The 16,433-nt window shown below is 43.7% G+C and overlaps 1 protein-coding gene and 1 long non-coding RNA gene across 24 annotated transcripts in view; both read left to right on the top strand.

The window, feature by feature from the left end:
- The first annotated feature begins 825 nt into the window (after positions 1–825).
- LOC309330961 lies at positions 826–5,098 on the top strand. Of its 4 annotated transcripts, none has more exons than XR_014151666.1 (3): positions 826–1,506; positions 1,628–1,866; positions 4,198–5,098. It is a non-coding gene; the product is annotated as an uncharacterized lncRNA (long non-coding RNA). The 4 variants fall into 4 exon arrangements; XR_014151667.1 differs by having other exon boundaries at positions 1,624–1,866; XR_014151668.1 differs by having other exon boundaries at positions 827–1,523.
- A 2,221-nt stretch (positions 5,099–7,319) lies between these two features.
- The window catches only part of EP400 (E1A binding protein p400), a 76,752-nt gene continuing 67,638 nt past the window's right edge, over positions 7,320–16,433 (top strand). For 16 of the 20 annotated variants that reach the window (XM_081842669.1, XM_081842678.1, XM_081842672.1 and 13 more), the window contains exons 1-3: positions 7,320–7,453; positions 10,054–11,393; positions 16,110–16,220. In XM_081842669.1, coding sequence (XP_081698795.1) covers positions 10,080–11,393; positions 16,110–16,220 — 1,425 coding nt within the window. In that variant the 5' untranslated portion in view covers positions 7,320–7,453; positions 10,054–10,079. The remainder of the gene's footprint in view (positions 7,454–10,053; positions 11,394–16,109; positions 16,221–16,433) is intronic. The other 4 variants (XM_081842671.1, XM_081842673.1, XM_081842674.1 and 1 more) reach the window with 1 other exon arrangement.

The following is a 16,433-nucleotide window of genomic DNA, read 5'->3' as shown; positions in this document are numbered from 1 at the left end:
AGAAGAATACTGAGAACCAGTGCTCCCCCCCAAAAAAAAATGTTTAGGGGTACTCTCATTTTCCTACTCATATTGAAATACTGTCCCTCAATGAGACCAAACTTAGATTCACAAAATGTTTAGGGGTATGCGTCCCCCCCCCGAAAAAAACACTGCTGAGAACTGTAGTTTACCCCACAGTGCTACAGTTCCCAGGATTCTTTTGTAAGGTGGGGTGTGTGCTTTAAGAATGTGCTTTGCAGGCAGCCAAAATATGTTTTCTCATTTATATGTGCGACTTTCATTTCAGAGGAGGTAGGGATCTGTGTCTGAAAGTGAAGTGTGGTGTCATGGTTTAGGCTAGGTTTGCAGAGGCCCACGTTTAAATTGTTCTTTGGCCAGCGACTCTACTGAATGGTTCGGGGGCGATTGCTATTTCTCAGCCTGGACTTCCTCACTGAGTTGTTGTGGAGGACGGAGTTGATGGTAGTAAAGCGGGGGGTGGGGAGGAATTAATAGTCCACCTTGAAAGTTTGCTTTTCAAAGATTTCCCAACAATAATTTCCTCACAATAATTACAACTCCCATGGTTCTCTCTCTGTGAAATAGCCCTGTCAGTTGTTTTTCATCTGAATATATACTACAGCAGGCATTCAGTTGCTGCCAGGTTTGTTTATTATGCATTAAAGAGATTTATATCCTGCCTTTCCTCATAAGGAGCTCAAGACAACTTATACTGTATAGTTTTTAATAGATTATAAATATCTATATGGTTTCAATTGTATCAATGATACTTTAAAAAAAAGTTTTGTTCTGTGTTTTTAGCAGTTATTTTTTTTTTGTCTGTAAGCAGCCTTGAGTCTGTCAGGGTTTAAACAAACGTATGTATGTATGTATGTATGTATGTATGTAATAATATGGTTCCTATTTCTTCCCTCACCCATTTTATCCTCACAAGAACTCTGCTGGGTAGGCTCAGGCTACACTGACAGAAAGCAGCTGGCTCCAGGTCACCTTAAGCCTCTGCCTTAGCCCAACAGCCTTAACAGCTGCACCTCAGTGGTGTAAAAGCCACTTCTGAGAGGAGGGGGAATTTAGTGTGTGTGTGGGGGGGTGACTTGTGACGTAATATGACGTCTCAAACGTCATGGTTCATGGCTTCCAATCCGTCATGCATCGTGGGAAAGAGAACGCGCATCGCGTATGACGCTCCTTATTGCGTCCCTGCTGGCTTACCGTACCTTTACTCGCCCGCCCGTCCTGTTATTTGCTGAGCTTGTGATAGGCCGGCTGCTCTAACAGTCACTACCGCTTGCCCAATACCGCGAGAGCTCTCGCGCGGCGCCGGCCAATGGCACCTTGAGCTCGCGCAGCCCCTCCTTCCCGAGCTCGCAATAGTATCTTGTGGAAGGGGAGAGCTTGCGCGCGCACGCCCTCCCCCCTACGGTGTCCTTCCAATGGCATCGCCCACCGTGAATCCCCCGCGGGGCGGTGGCAGGACAGACCAAATGCAATCTTTCGAGAGGGGTGAGCGTGTTTAATGGGTAGGTAGGCTTGGTGCAAGGGCGGGTGAGGTATTTAATGTTAGATACTGAGGTGGTATTAGCATCATTAGCATGACTGCCTTTCCTTTTCCCTCTGCAGGAAGGGGGGGGGGGACACACACGACTTCTGCAGTTGGTATGGAGCAGGCTGAAGTTCCACCGGGAGAGTCCCCCCCCCCCCAGCCTTGCATTCACTACCCAGAAGACACGAAGTGGCACAGAAGCGAAGGCCCTCTTCTGTCTTAATCAGGATCTCTGTTGGGGCCTTCTGCGTGCAAAGCAGGTGCATTCCCACTGAGCTGCTGTCCTTTCTGCATGGTGCTTTAAAAATGCAATAAGAGAGGTAAAGTGATTAAAGGAAGCATGTGATGTGCATGTGATGGTGGCCTCAATATCTTTATTCCTTGCAGCATTCCAGTGTGGCGGTTGTCTAACAGCACTGAATTTTGAATTGCATTTTGTTATGTTTCTGTATACGCTGGAAGCTACCCAGAGGGGCTGGGGCGACCCGGTCACATGGGCAGGGTACAAATAAAAAAAATATTACTATTATGGTAATATAATCTACCAGTACTGTGGTGGGTAATTAGTCTTGAGCGTCTGTTTTAGCACTTGTTTTCCTCTACCTTACTCCAGAGGCTCTCTGACCAGTAGAGTGCTTTGGCATTGCCTGAGGATATATTGAAATCATGCTCATATCCCTCCCCAGTAGGATGTTTGGTTCCCATTGGGGTCTACAATTTGAGCAAACATTCATCTGATGGTAGGTACTTACAGTGGTGCCCTGCAAGACGAACGCCTCGCAAGACGGAAAACCCGCTAGATGAAAGGGTTTTCCGTTTTGGAGGCGCTTCGCAAAACGAATTTCCCTATGGGCTTGCTTCGCAAGACGAAAATGTCTTGCGAGTTCCTGCGGGTTTTTTCCCCCTTTTCCCCCCTTTTCCTAAGCCGCTAAGCCGCTTATCAGATGATCCGCTGATAAGCAGCTTAACAGCTGATCGCTAAAAGCCGCTAAACCGCTAATAGCGCTAATCCGCTAAGCTGTCAATGGGCTTGCTTCGCAAGACGAAAAAACCGCTATACGAAGAGCCTCACGGAACGGATTAATTTCGTCTTGCGAGGCACCACTGTACAAGACTCTGGGCGCAGGCATGACGCAGCACATGTACAGAATGCATACAGTGCTACCTTGGTTTACAAACTTAATCCATTCCGGAGGTCCGTTCTTACACTGAAGCCGTTCTTAAACTGAGGCGTGCTTTCCCTAATGAGGCCTCCCGCCACCAGTGCCCTTCCACTGTTCATTGACTGAGGTAAAGTTCGCTAACTGGAACAATACTTCTGGTTTTGCGGAGTTCGTGACCCGAATAGTCCGTTAAGAGGACTGTTCGTAGACTGAGGTACCGCTGTATTGGCAAATTACGGCGATGGATTGCAGCTTTACAGCATACCCAACCTCTCTGTGAGCAAAATCAGGAGAAAGGGACATGAGATCTGGGGCTTAGCAAAAAAGTAATCTTTAATAATTATCCCACATCTTTGCAGTTGGTGGTGGTTGCCAGGTTGGCTGACTGCCTTTGAGAGTGTAGCGGGTTGAAAAGTTGATTGGTTTATTTAATGCAGCTTTGTAAGGAAGCCCATGATAGCAGATTAGCTTAAAGCAGGCATAGGCAAACTCGGCCCTCCATATGTTTTGGGACTACAACTCCCATCATCCCTGACCACTGGTCCTGTTAGCTAGGGCATCATGGGAATTGTAGTCCCAAAACATCTGGAGGGCTGAGTTTGCCTATGCCTGGCTTAAAGGCTAGCAGAACAATCTGCAAAGAGGCTACTGTTGTGTGTTTTCATACTGGCTGCAGAGGAAGGTGACATCCAGCTAAGTCATACTTGGATAAGAATAACCATTTAAATAAATGTGCTTAAATGGGTCTACTCTGAGCATGAGTTACATCGTATACTGCAAGTGTCCCTGATAGTGAAAAAGAGAAGAGGAGCACCAGAGTAGCAGGAAAATTCAGGCACTAATTCTTCATAGAGTATTCCCCAGTATCAACCGTACTGGGTCCTAAGATTGGCAGGGGATGCCCTGATGGTGCTGCTGCAACTGGATGTTGCCCAGCTGGTGTTGACCTATGTCAGGGCCTTTTCGGTGGTGGTTTCCCATTTGTGGAATGCCCTCCCTGGTGAAACACATCTGTATCCCTCACTATTCACTTTCAGGAGCAATTTAAAGATATTCTTGTTTACCCAGGCACTTGATGACTGAAAGATACTGTTCTTGGCAACCATGAAAATGATTAGCTTCAAGAGTATGTGGTTGTTTTTAGACAACTTTTTAATTTTACTTTTAGTTGAATTGTTTTATCACTTTTCTGTGTCCTGCTGCCCTAGGTCCCCTTGGGAGATAAATTTAATAAATGAATACATAAAGTTATATATGTTTATTTTATTTATTAAATATCTATTCTGCCCTTCATTTGAGGATCAAACGGCAGTTTACAATAGTCCCACCCCACAAAAATACATACCGTAGTAAAAAAAAGAAACAATACCCCACAGTTTAAAAGGCCATAGATTTATTTATATATGAAGACAAAAAAAGTGGTGTTTTGATTTTCTATTCATATATAGTTAATACTCCTCTGTTGTTTTTTAATTATTATTTCTTTAGGCACTTTGATCACAGCTGCGGTATTCATGCTGATGAGAGATTATGGCTCCACATCATGTTCAGCCATAGCAACCCTATTTGTATGATTGGACTCATTCTGCAGTTAAGCCAAGTTTCCAACACACCTGCTAGAAATGGAACTTCCTGGTGGCATCTAAACTCTGAAGTTTGTGAAAGGAACAAAGCTTTAGTTGAAGGAACCATTAGTGCTGTTCTTGTAATTAGTGCTGTTCAAGCCAAGCAGCTGTAAATAATTTGTATGCATCTAAGGCATTACCTATAGGGATGCGGGTGGCGCTGTGATCTAAACCACAGAGCCTAGGGCTTGCTAATCAGAAGGTCGGTGGTTCGAATTCCTGCAACGGGGTGAGCTCCTGTTGTTCAGTCCCAGCTCCTGCCCCCCTAGCAGTTTGAAAGCACGTCAAGTGCAAGTAGATAAATATGTACCGCTCTGGCAGGAAGGTAAACGGCGTTTCCATGCGCTGCTCTGGTTTGCCAGAAGCGGCTTAGTTATGCTGGCCACATGACCCAGAAGCTGTCTGCGGACAAACACCAGCTCCCTTGGCCAGTAAAGCAAGATGAGCACCGCAACCCCAGAGTCGCCCGTGACTGGACCTAATTGTCAGGGGGACCTTTACCTTTACCTTTAAGGCATTACCTATTAATGTTCATATTTTTCATTCATCCACACTTTATTAGATATTTATTTAGATATAGATACATATATAATTTCTGAACTTTGAAGTCCAAGATGGTGCTTTTTAATTTTTTTAATGCTGTGTCTGATGTAATAAAGTAGATCATTATTTGTTAATTGAATACAGTAATAAAAAGTTTGATAGTTATTCATATTGAATATTATATTAATATATTATTAAATAAAGCATTCCTTTGCACAATTCTCCTTGAGTCTTTGATATTTTCCTCATCTCATCCTGTTCATTAATATTATGAATCCATTTCCTGTTTTTGTCTTTATGCCAGGCCTTGATTTAGTTAGTTTTTCTGCTAATATAAAAATGCAAACTTTATTATACCAAGCTTCTAATGATGGATCTTTAGAGTATTTCCAGCATTTTTCAACCAGTAAATACCATGATACCCTGATAAAAACAAGAAGAAGCATTTCCTTATATAGGATGTGGACATTTTGACAATGAAAGATTTGATAATGATACTAATTTTGGAGCCATCTGTATTTCCTTCTTTACAATAAGACTATACAGTATTTTTTAAAGATGCCCTGTCAAGACCCATGCACAAATTGGCATTCCCAGCATATGTAGGAAATATGCCTCCCATCCCTCCAACAAGTTTTGTGCCCATTATTCTTTTAAACTTTGGGCTGTTTCCATTGTCCCATTGTAAATGTTTGATGCCAGAACTTTCATTGTAAAGTCAAAAGCATCAGTTGGTCAAATCCTGTTAAAAGACCTAATAGCCTGATTCCTGCTATTTTGGTTTGAGATAAAGAAAAGACTGATGTAACTGGGACCAGTTTACTCATATCGTACCCAAGTTGACCTAATTTGGGAGCTGCCCCTTCAAAAAGATCATGTATAGAAACTATGTCCCACATTTGCCACTGGCTTAAGTATTTAATTTTGCTCCTTCAAAAAAAAAAAAAAAAAAAAAGCAAGTATTTAAATGGAGTAACAGGAAAGAAAATGGAGTTTACTCTGTCAGGAGTTCAGCCTATACTTGAGTAGGACCCCAGCAGAGACACATGCCCGACTGGCATGTTCCCTCCCTCCTGGTCTTTCTTTCGGGAGCTTCAAAAGCTTTCTTCAGCCCGAACATCACAGCAACTAATGCCAACCGACACAGGCACACTTAGGGATCCACATGCTTGCGTGACAGACCTCAGCAACTCAGCATTTTGGCTAATCTACTTTATTTACATATAAACACACATGGACCACTGCAACATGGCTCCCTCTTTCTAGCATCAGACAGCAAAAAGAAAAAGGACAATAGTCCCACTTCACGGAACACGGTAACACAAACATCCTGCCTTCGCCGGGAATTCTAACATACTCTGCCCCTCTCCCAGGCTATAAGAATGTAACTGAGGGAGGGATTATCTGTAGTTTCTGGATTCCACCCCCCCCCAAAAAATTGTAAACTGCACTGCCCTGTACTTAGTTAAATCCTCCAGGGAGACTCACCAGGTACCATAATTGTATACTGTACAGTGTTTTTCTTCTGGAAAAAAGTGCTGGAAATACCTATCCTTCAGTACCCCCAGAAGAAAAGCACTGATATACAGCTTTAGGTGCCAGACTTTGGGCTCTGAATTCTGTGGCCTCCTTTTGAGTGGCTGGGAAGTTTCAATCTTGCCTCGTTTTTAAAGGATTGCCTTTCAGATTTTTCTTTGTTTTTCTTCGATGCCGGTTTTGAATTATAATATAATAATGATAAAAAAATATTATTTATACCCCGCCTATCTGGCAGGGTTTCCCCAGCCACTCTGGGCGGCTTTGGGTTATCACAGTAAAAAAAGAAAGATGAATATATCCAATAAATAAAAATAATTGAGAATTTATTATTCTCCCCATTTCTTTTAGTGGATTTATTCATCTGTTTTCAATGTTCTTTCAAGTTGAATGCTTACTATGGATTATTATCTATTGTATTTGATTGAAGTGGTGCACATCGCACTCTTAAAAATTGCTGGCATTTACTGCTTGATTTTACAATCAGGAATTATAGCAGATTTTTTAAAATGGCTATTTAATTTTTAAACCCGAGTCTAAAATTATGCAGAAAACAACTAGTGCGCATGTACCAATTCAGATTCTTTCTCTCCCTCCTTCCCCCTCCCTCCCTCCTTCCCCCTCCTTTTCTGTCACACTTTGGCACATGCGCCGTCAGGGCCGTCCCTTCCCCGCGCCTAGAGAACGTACTTTACGTTCACGCTGGGCGGAGCCTCTATTCGCATGCGCATTTCTCCAACCCGAAGCCAACTAGTGGAGCTGGGCGGGCGGGCGAGGTTGGGGTGAGGCTGGAGTAAGCGCATTTACCCGGGTTGACCGGCGCGACGTCTCACGAATTGACCCTCACCGGCGCCCGTACAACCAGCTGATGCGCATGCGTCTCTCTCTCTTTTTTTTGTTTCCTCCTCCTCCTCTTCCCCCGCCAGTTTCCTGTCAGGAGGCGGATGGCAGAAGCAGGGCCCGGCTCGGAGCGGGAGGGACGAGTTGGGGAGGCGCCTTGACTGGAGCGCAGCGGGTTGACGCCTCGCCGGAGAGACAAGGTAGAGCCGGCCGGTCCCGGGAGGTCTTGGCGGCTTGTGTGTGAGGACCGAGGTGCCTAGGCCGCTCTAGGCCCGGCCTGAGAACCGAGCCAGGCCTCGAACTCGGACCTCCCCCCCCTTTTTTTCCCCCTCTCGCGCGCGCCTGAGGGAGTTAACGGGCGCCGGGAAGGGCCAAGAAGGGCCGGTCCCGCCGGCAAGAGAACGCAAACGCCGCTCCAGGCTCCCAAGGGAGAGCTTTTTCTGCCGGGTGGGTTACTCGGGCGCTTTCGCGACAGGGTGAGGGGACTTTTTTCGCCCTGCCGGATCGGGCCAGCGGCTCCTGTATCCCCAGCATCCTGGTCTCAACAGTGGTAGGGAGGGAAGGGTTGTGCCGGTCCGTGGCCGCGGTTTAGGGCATCCGCTTTGCACGCAGGGTGTCCCAGGATCAGGCCAGGTAGGCTGGGAGGAGAAGAGCCAAACTGAAACCCTGGAGAGCCAGTCATTGCATTTGTTTTTTTTTTTATTGCAGGCACCCGCAAACTCGGCCCACCAGATGTTTTGGGACTACAACTCGCATCATCCCTAGCTAACAGGACCAGTGGTCAGGGATGATGGGAATTGTTGTCCCAAAACATCTGGCAGGCCAAGTTTGGGGATGCCTGGTTTATTGCTTTTATGCCCTGTTTTTCTCTCCCCAAGGAGCTCAAGGTGGCACACATGGTTCTCATTTAACCCCCTGCAACAACCCTGAGAGGTAGGCTAAGCCGAGAGAACGCAACTGGCCCCAAGGGCAAGCCCACTGTGTTTTGTGACTGGGGATCTGAACCCAGGTTCTTAGTCCGCTAACACTAACCACCACACCACACTTTAGAACAGCCTTTCCCAAGGCTAGGGTGTTGTTGGACTACAACGCCCATCATCCCTGGTTAGCAGGTCCTATAGCCAAGGATGATGGGAGTTGTAGTCCAACAGCACCCCAAGGTTGAGAGGTGCTGCTGTAGCTGTACCAACCTAGATGGACCCAATTGTCTGACTTGTTTAAGGAATTTTCTTGTGTTTCTATGCCTATTTTTTTTTGTATTGTTGTTAATATTGATATGTTATGGGCGTAGAGAGCTGTTGCTTTGGGTGTCATCGATCATTCGCTTCTCACAGCCAAACCCTTACACAATGACTTGGAGAAATAAAAGTAACAGAACCATTCAGACAAGAGTACAGATTTATATGATTCATTTTAAAAGGATCATGAACTCCTTAATCAAATAGATCTTTTAAGTGCCATGCATAATAAAATTGTCAATAAAATACAACTAAACTCCACCAAAAAGCATGCATAGAATAATTTTTAAAATTCAGATTTGTTTAAACGTTTTACAAATTAAATGTAAGTAATTAAATTACATGTCTGGATAGACTTGTCAAAGTGCTCCTGGGTGCAGAGAAAATGATGCTGTACTAGATTAAGACACCAATTTTTTTTTCCTTAAGGAAAGAAAATTAGCAAAAATAAGGTTTTAACTCCCACAGTGACATTTATTTTAAGTTTGTTTCAGCAAAAACCTACAGAGAATCTTGTGGCTCCTTAAAGGTGACCAAATTTATTATGGCACAAGCTTTTGTGGACTACAGTCTTCTGTATCAGAAGCATGAGATTTTTAAGGCTTTCCTGAATACTAGAACTGAAGGGGCCTCACAAATGTTAACTAGAAGGGAGTTCAATAGCTGCAGAGCTACCGCCTGGAAATCACTTATTAATTAAATATTTAAGAATTATTTTATTTTTATTAGTGCTTTGGGAACCTGCTGCTGTTATTCAGAGGCAAGTGAATGTGGTTCTCTCTCCCTCTCTGTTTTTTAAAACACCCACAACAACCCTGTGAAGTAGCAAAACAACAAAACAATAACAGATGTATTATGACATAAGCTTTCAAGGTCTGCTAGAGTCCTGTCCTTCAGATGTGTGAGGCGCTGCCCTGAGTTGAAGCGGGGAAAGATTGTAGAAAGAGGTTAGAGAGAAATAAAATGCTGAATAAGCACATTAACGGTGGCAGTTCCTACACCCAAGTTATTAGCAACTTGAATAAGACTTCGTGCATCATATTGTCCACAGACGTGAAAGTCATAATAAATGTGTTTGGTTTTAAGATGCCATTTCATGCTTCTATTTATGTTTCACATCATAAAAATGAGATAGTAACTGCAGAAAACAATTTTAATCCTTCTGTTGTGGTTCAGCATAAAACATTTAACAGAGTATGCAGTACTATCCAGGAAAATATTAACCTTTCCTTTCTTGTCTTACACTTGAAAGGTGCAACTAGTGGTAATAGATCTAGTAGCAGTCACCTGGAGCTCATCTGTTTAAATAATTTGGAAAAGTTGGAAAGAAATTAAATACATTTATTTCTATAGTTCCATCAAGGTACATACGTGCATTTTCCAGGGTAACATAAAAAAGCCTGGACTGGAAACTCGGGGAAATCTTTAAAAACCCCTCACAATCATTTAATTTCAAAAGTGGTTGAGGGCACAAAGGGAGTGGAAAGACAAGCCTGGGAAAACACTGGAGGAATGCTGTCTTTACTGTGTTGCTTAATGAACTTTTCTAAATTTCCCTTTAGACATTGAGAACATTAAAAAGGTGATAATGCACCATGGCAATGGTCCTCAAAATGCCCAACGCCAGCTCCAAAGGTCCCGCTCCTTCACTGGCAGCGAGGGTGAAGACCAACAGGCGAACCTGCCCCAGTCCCCAGCACCTTCTTTTGCTCCTTCAGCAAGCCCATCAGCACCACAGTCTCCCAGTTACCAAATCCAGCAGTTTATAATGAGCAGAAGCCCAGTCGCTGGGCAGAATGTGAACATTACCCTGCAGAATGTTGGACCGGTTGCGACAGGAAACCAGCAGATCACGCTTACTCCATTGCCGATCCCGAGTCCGACCTCCCCGAGTTTCCAGTTCAGCCCTCAGCAAAGGAGGTTTGAGCATGGGTCCCCCTCCTACATTCAAGTTACTTCGCCGTTGCCGCCACAGGCTCAGTCTCAGAGCCCCACGCAGCCTAGCTCTATGCCAGTGCAGTCCATATCAAATGTTCGGGCGGGCACTCCAGGGCCTGGCTTGGGGATGTGCAGCCAGAGCCCGACACGAGGCTTTGTTGATGCGAGCGTTCTCGTGAGACAGATTAGTTTGAGCCCTTCAAATGGCGGGCACTTTGTGTATCAGGAAGGCTCCGGCATCACCCAGATATCTCAAGGCACCACAGCTCAGGTGCAGCTTTCATCTTCCGGAGCACCTGCTGCGGTTCGAGAACGTAGGCTGTCGCAGCCCCACTCGCAAACCGGTGGCACCATACACCACCTTGGACCACAAAGTCCCGTCGCTAGTGGAGCAAATATCCAACCTTTACCTAGCCCTGGTCACATTGCAACAAATAACCTGCCGCCTCATATCAGCAACATCATCCAAGGCATGCAGCAACAGCAGCAGGTTCTCCAAGGTCAGCAGTTGAGCAGATCCCTGGGATATGACCGGACTTCTAGTGGGCTGATAGCTGGGGTTGGAGGAGCTTCTGCTTTTGGAATGACATCGCCGCCACCTCCCACAAGCCCTTCCCGGGCCAGCATGCCACAGGGGCTGACAAGCCTCCCTCTTACTCCTTCAGTAAGTGCTGTGGTGAAAAAAACAAAGAAACTGGAGGAGATCCCCCCAGCCACTCAAGAAACCGCTCAGCTGAGAAAGCAATGTTTGGACCACCACCTCAAGGAAATGGAGGTGTTGAAAGACGCTTTCAAAGAGTATTTGATTGAGTTGTTTTTCCTGCAACACCTGCATGGAAATATGATGGATTTCTTAGCTTTCAAGAAGAAGCCTTGTGCGGCGTTGCAAGCATACCTCAGGCAGAATGACTTGGATTTGGAGGAAGAGGAGGAAGAGGAACAATCTGAGGTTATCAATGATGAGGTAGGAACTTGCTGTTCCAATAATTTAGAAACCTACTGAAGCCTAGAATTATTTATACCAGTTATTTGATTTTTAATTCTGCAGTCTGTAGCGTGCATACTTGGAACTCAGTACATTTGAAATCAGCTAGATTTGCATTGGAGTACGAAGCACGATTGGGTTGCAAGATTTATTAGGCCAGTAGGTGGCGCAGCATATCCTTTAGCATTTGTCTTTAAGGTTTGGTGTTTTGATGTTGCAAACAGATTTGCTGGACTTAGGTTTAGGATCTTAATTTTAGCTGTTATTTGTAATTCCATTTGATCTTATTTGTGGTTTTGTTCATAGATTGGTTGTGGTGTAGATTGGTTTGATCAGAAAGATGCGAGTTCAAGTCCTGTTCTTACTTTAGCCATGAAATCCAGTTGGTGACTCCAGACAAGTAGCCATCTCTCAGCTTAACTTGTCTTGCAGTGTTGTTATGATAAAATTAGAAAGTGAGGGAAATGGAGAAAATTCCTATGCAATGTTGCCCTCAACTTTTTAGAGCAAGCTCAGGGTACGCATATGAAAATGATACGAAGTTATGATGTGCTGGCTTGCAGTGTTACAAAAATAAGGGCAGAATCCTTCAGGAACCCCTTAGGGAATTGTCACTTTATATTATAAATATTTTCTAGTTGTAACCAAAGTGTCAGAAAAGCTGGTTTAACATGGAAGCAGAAGTTGTAGGGCATTTTTCTGTTTTCTGTTTGCTTGCTTTCTCACCAGTAATGCTCACACAGGAACCTTAAACTTGAGTATAAATTTGCACAGTAGGTTTACTGGCACTCAGCTAAAATGGCAAACTTAGCTGTCAGTTAAAAGAAGGTTCAGCTATGTAATTTGTGGTTTATCCAGTGTGTGGTTACTCAGAAGCAAGTCCCACTATGTTAATTGGGGCTTACACCCAGGTAAGCATGCATAGGATTACAGCCATGATTTTGTAATAACATCAAGTGAAAACTTGAAGCAGGCTTAATTTAGGGCTCCACCAGTTTCTCCAAGTATCACTGTAGTGCAAAATAATGATAAAGGCCTGGATACAAAGAACCCTATAGCTCGTTCCACATTAGCAAATAATACACTCTGGGGCTTTGTTTATCAAATAACTTCCTCCTCTCTTGCTGCATAGCAGAGTTTGAAACTGAACTTCTCAAGCAGGCTCTGGTGTCTGCTGTTGAAAAATGGTTTGTGTGTTTTTTATAATCAGCCCTGGTGAAAGAAAGCTGTAAGCAGCTACTGGGATCCTGATCCATGTGTCTAATTTTGCTACATTAAAAAAAGTGCATTCCAAAAGAAATTTAAACTCTTCATTATCTGTAACTATCTGGCGCAGACACCACTTTCTGTTGTTATCTTGCAAAAACTGTCAAGCCTAAAGTCTGTGTCTTTTTTTATAAAAAGCAAATTAACAATGCAGTCTTATACATGCACACTCAGAAGTCAATTCCGTTGAGATTTGCAACTTGAATGGTTTTGCAAGCTTAGCAGTAAATTGTCTAATACTTATACAAATGTTTACCGGTAAAACTCGGGTATAAACAGGATTTCTGGAGGTCCCATATTTCAAAGGGTATTCCAATTTATGATACTATTGATTCTAAAGGCGATGTTTACCTACTTTAAACTTCCAAATAATGTGTTTATTTGTTAATTTAAATAATTTATTTACCCCTTAACTACAATAGTCTCTAACTGGTTTGCAAAGATACAATACAAAGAATAAAAAAAGTTAAAATTATAAAATCAAACTTCATATAAAATGCCTGCTGGGATAAAAAAAGCCTTCAGTAGGCACTGGAAGTTCAATAGATGACTCTTTATGTGATGCCAGATCTCCAAAGTGTTTTCTTTTGTGAAGAGTTGGAGGCCTTTTAATCCCCCAGTTTGGAACAAATTGGTCACTCACATAATGGGAGCTTGCAATGTCATGAGTGAGGCTTATATGCAGGGAATACCTCTGAAACAATTTCAGGACTGAGACCTTGTAATAGGTGAAGGATGTATAGTCGCTGACTTGCAAACTACCATTTCCAAAGAGCCAGTCTCTTCTTCCAATTCAGTATTGTAAATATGTTGACATTTTCAATACTATCTTGATTACCTAATTAATGGCAGTTGTTAGTACAGTGGTGCCTCGCAATACGAAATTAATTCGTTCCGCAAGTTTTTTCTTCTTGCGAGTTTTTCGTCTTGCGAAGCACGGTTTCCCATAGGAATGCATTGAAAATCAATTAATGCGTTCCTATGGAGACCGCTTGCCAGGCTGGCAGTGCGGAGAAGGGCTTTTCGCCCCACCGCAAGCCTTCAGGACAGGTACAGGAACAGAGGGGAAGGCGCGCAGCGCTTCTCCTCTGTTCCCGGGGCTTACGGTGGGAGGAGGGTTTTTCCTCCCCACGCCAACATTCAGAACAGCATTCTGAAAGTTGGCGGTGGGAAGGAAAACCCTCCTCCCACCGCAAGTCTTCAGGCCAGCCATCCGAAGGCTGGCGCGGGGAGAAGGTCTCTCCGCCCCACCGCCAGCCTTCGGAGCAGCCATCCCAAGGCTGGCGGCGGGAGGAGGTCTCTCCGCCCCACCGCCAGCCTTCGGAGCAGCCATCCCAAGGCTGGCGCGGGGAGAAGGTCTCTCCGCCCCACCGCCAGCCTTCGGAGCAGCCATCCCAAGGCTGGCGGCGGGAGGAGGTCTCTCCGCCCCACCGCCAGCCTTCAGAGGAGGTCCGAGGACAGTGGGGAAGACGCGCTGCGCTTCCCCGCTGTCCCGGAGATTTCCCTATGGGCTTTCGTCTTGCGAAGGAAGCCAATAGGGAAATTCGTTTTGCGAAGCGCCTCCAAAACGGAAAACCCTTTCGTCTAGCGGGTTTTCCGTCTTGCGAGGCGTTCGTCTTGCGGGGCACCACTGTACTCTAATGACCTATTTGCTTCCATCAAAATGGTGGGGGCTGTGTGGTCTCACAAAACTATAGAGTGGAAAGCAGGTGAACATCAATTTGAAATTCATTTTAATGAAAAGTGACATAATCAACAAAACAAAAAGGACACCAAATAAAAAACAACAAAAAGGACAACAGGCACATAAAACTCCTTATTGCAGCTCAAGGGGTTTCAGAGCAAGACACTCCTCCTTCAGGAGCTTGAAATGCTTGAGAGTTCTTAAAACTCATTCTTAAATATAACCAGCTCAAGCTTGAAAAAATAGTACGTACAACCAGGGCTTTTTCCAGCCAGAACTCGCTCAAACTCAGTTTCAGTACCTCTCAGGTGGGCGCTATTGCCATTCTAATGAAGGAGGTGTTCATAGTGAGTTTCGGCACCTCTTTTTCTAGAAAAATAGTACTGAGTACAACTATGTTTATTTAATTCATAAAATTTATGTACTGCTTGACAGTAGAGGACCTCAACATGGTTGAACCTCTGCAATTTATAATCAAAGTGATACTACTTTGGACCAGTGTTTCTAAGTTTTACAGAAGTGCTTGTCAGGCATGATGAATACTCAGAACACTAAATGTGGAATCAACTCTTGCTTGTCAAACAAAATCAAATATGTTTTCCTGCAGAATCAATTCTAATGAAAAATGCAGCAAAAAGCTATCTCATTGGTGTTGTGCATCCCTTTGGTTTCAAACTTTTGCTATGAAGACAGATGCTCCTAATTTTCAAAATGGTTATTCTTCAGAAAGTCTTTCCAAAATTCATTATAAAGGTTGAGTAAAGGCATTTAAGTTCATCTGAGTAGGCCTGGTGGCATGGCACATAAAATCAAATGTATCACTCCTTAAATTTTGATAAAGTACATTCCTTTCTATAGACAGTAATTTTTAAGGAGACTGATTTTAACTTATATCCCCCCCCCCCAACAGTATATCATTTGCCACCCTTTTACTTTTTGAATGGTCAAAATGATTTATACCTGCTTAACCGGTCCTGTGTGACATAAATGGATGTTTAAAGCCTTTCACTTAGATTTATAACAGTTTTGCAGGTATCCCTATTTAACACTCAATTTAAGAAAACCTTTTCCCCCCTTTGTAAAAAATAAAATGGACTTATGGAAGACGTTTGAAGAAACAAGTAATAAACTTCCAGGAACATTGACAATGTTACATTTCCTTTTGAAAAACAAGGCACTTTGGGGGTACCTCCTTCTCTTTGTATTTTGTGCATTTCCTCACTCTTATTCCCCCTTCCTTTTATCACCTTCTGCTAAAGCAATGCAACTTCATCCCTTGCCTGGGTGGGCTGATTATTATGGGAGTTTGGGGGAGGCTGCAAGGAGGGGAGAGAATGCAGGCTATGCTCATTGCTTAATAAATGTTGGGGCTCTTCTGAGTGTGAACTGTCTGTCATGCTAATTTTGTTGTCTGTTAGAAAGCCAATATCTCAAGTTAACCCATGTTATTTGCCTATTCTAAATTTCAGTGGAGACTTTAGGTGGCAAGTGGTCGCAAGTAGCCTGTGCCTTGCCCCATTCTGCTGTCTATAAAGACAAAGCAGAACATCTCATTTCTTCTCTTTTTTCTTAAAAAAAAAGTGGGTTCAAGTCCCATCACACCTATGGACCTTTTCTTAAAATCCCCTCTTCAGCGAGGAACCATCAATACAATGCAAAGTGGAGTGTGTTGATCAGATTTTTTAAAAACGGAAGAAAAGAAAATGATTTCCCTTTTTGTTTCCCCCCAAAATATCTTCTCTCAGGTAAAGGTTGTGACAGGAAAGGATGGGCAGACTGGTACTCCTGTTGCTATAGCAACCCAGCTTCCTCCAAATGTTTCTGCTGCTTTTTCATCCCAGCAGCAACCATTTCAGGTACTTTTTCAATGGTTCTAAACTTGTAGTTTCATCCCAGGTGATTATTACTATTCCTTTTTTTCCTCATTCAGATTTGGTATTTGAAAATAGAACCTGCATTTCCCCACCCCACTCCCTGAGAGCCCATCCCTTTTCATCTAAAAACAGAAATGAATAGTAAAACCTCTTAAAATTTCAGATGCATGAGTGTTTATGGAGCTTTGAGGAAGT

The sequence above is a fragment of the Podarcis erhardii genome, assembly GCF_964252035.2.
Source record: "Podarcis erhardii genome assembly, chromosome: 15".
Taxonomy (NCBI): domain Eukaryota; kingdom Metazoa; phylum Chordata; class Lepidosauria; order Squamata; family Lacertidae; genus Podarcis; species Podarcis erhardii.
The sequence above is the reverse complement of the archived record's forward strand: the minus strand, read 5'-3'. Positions and strand labels throughout refer to the sequence as shown.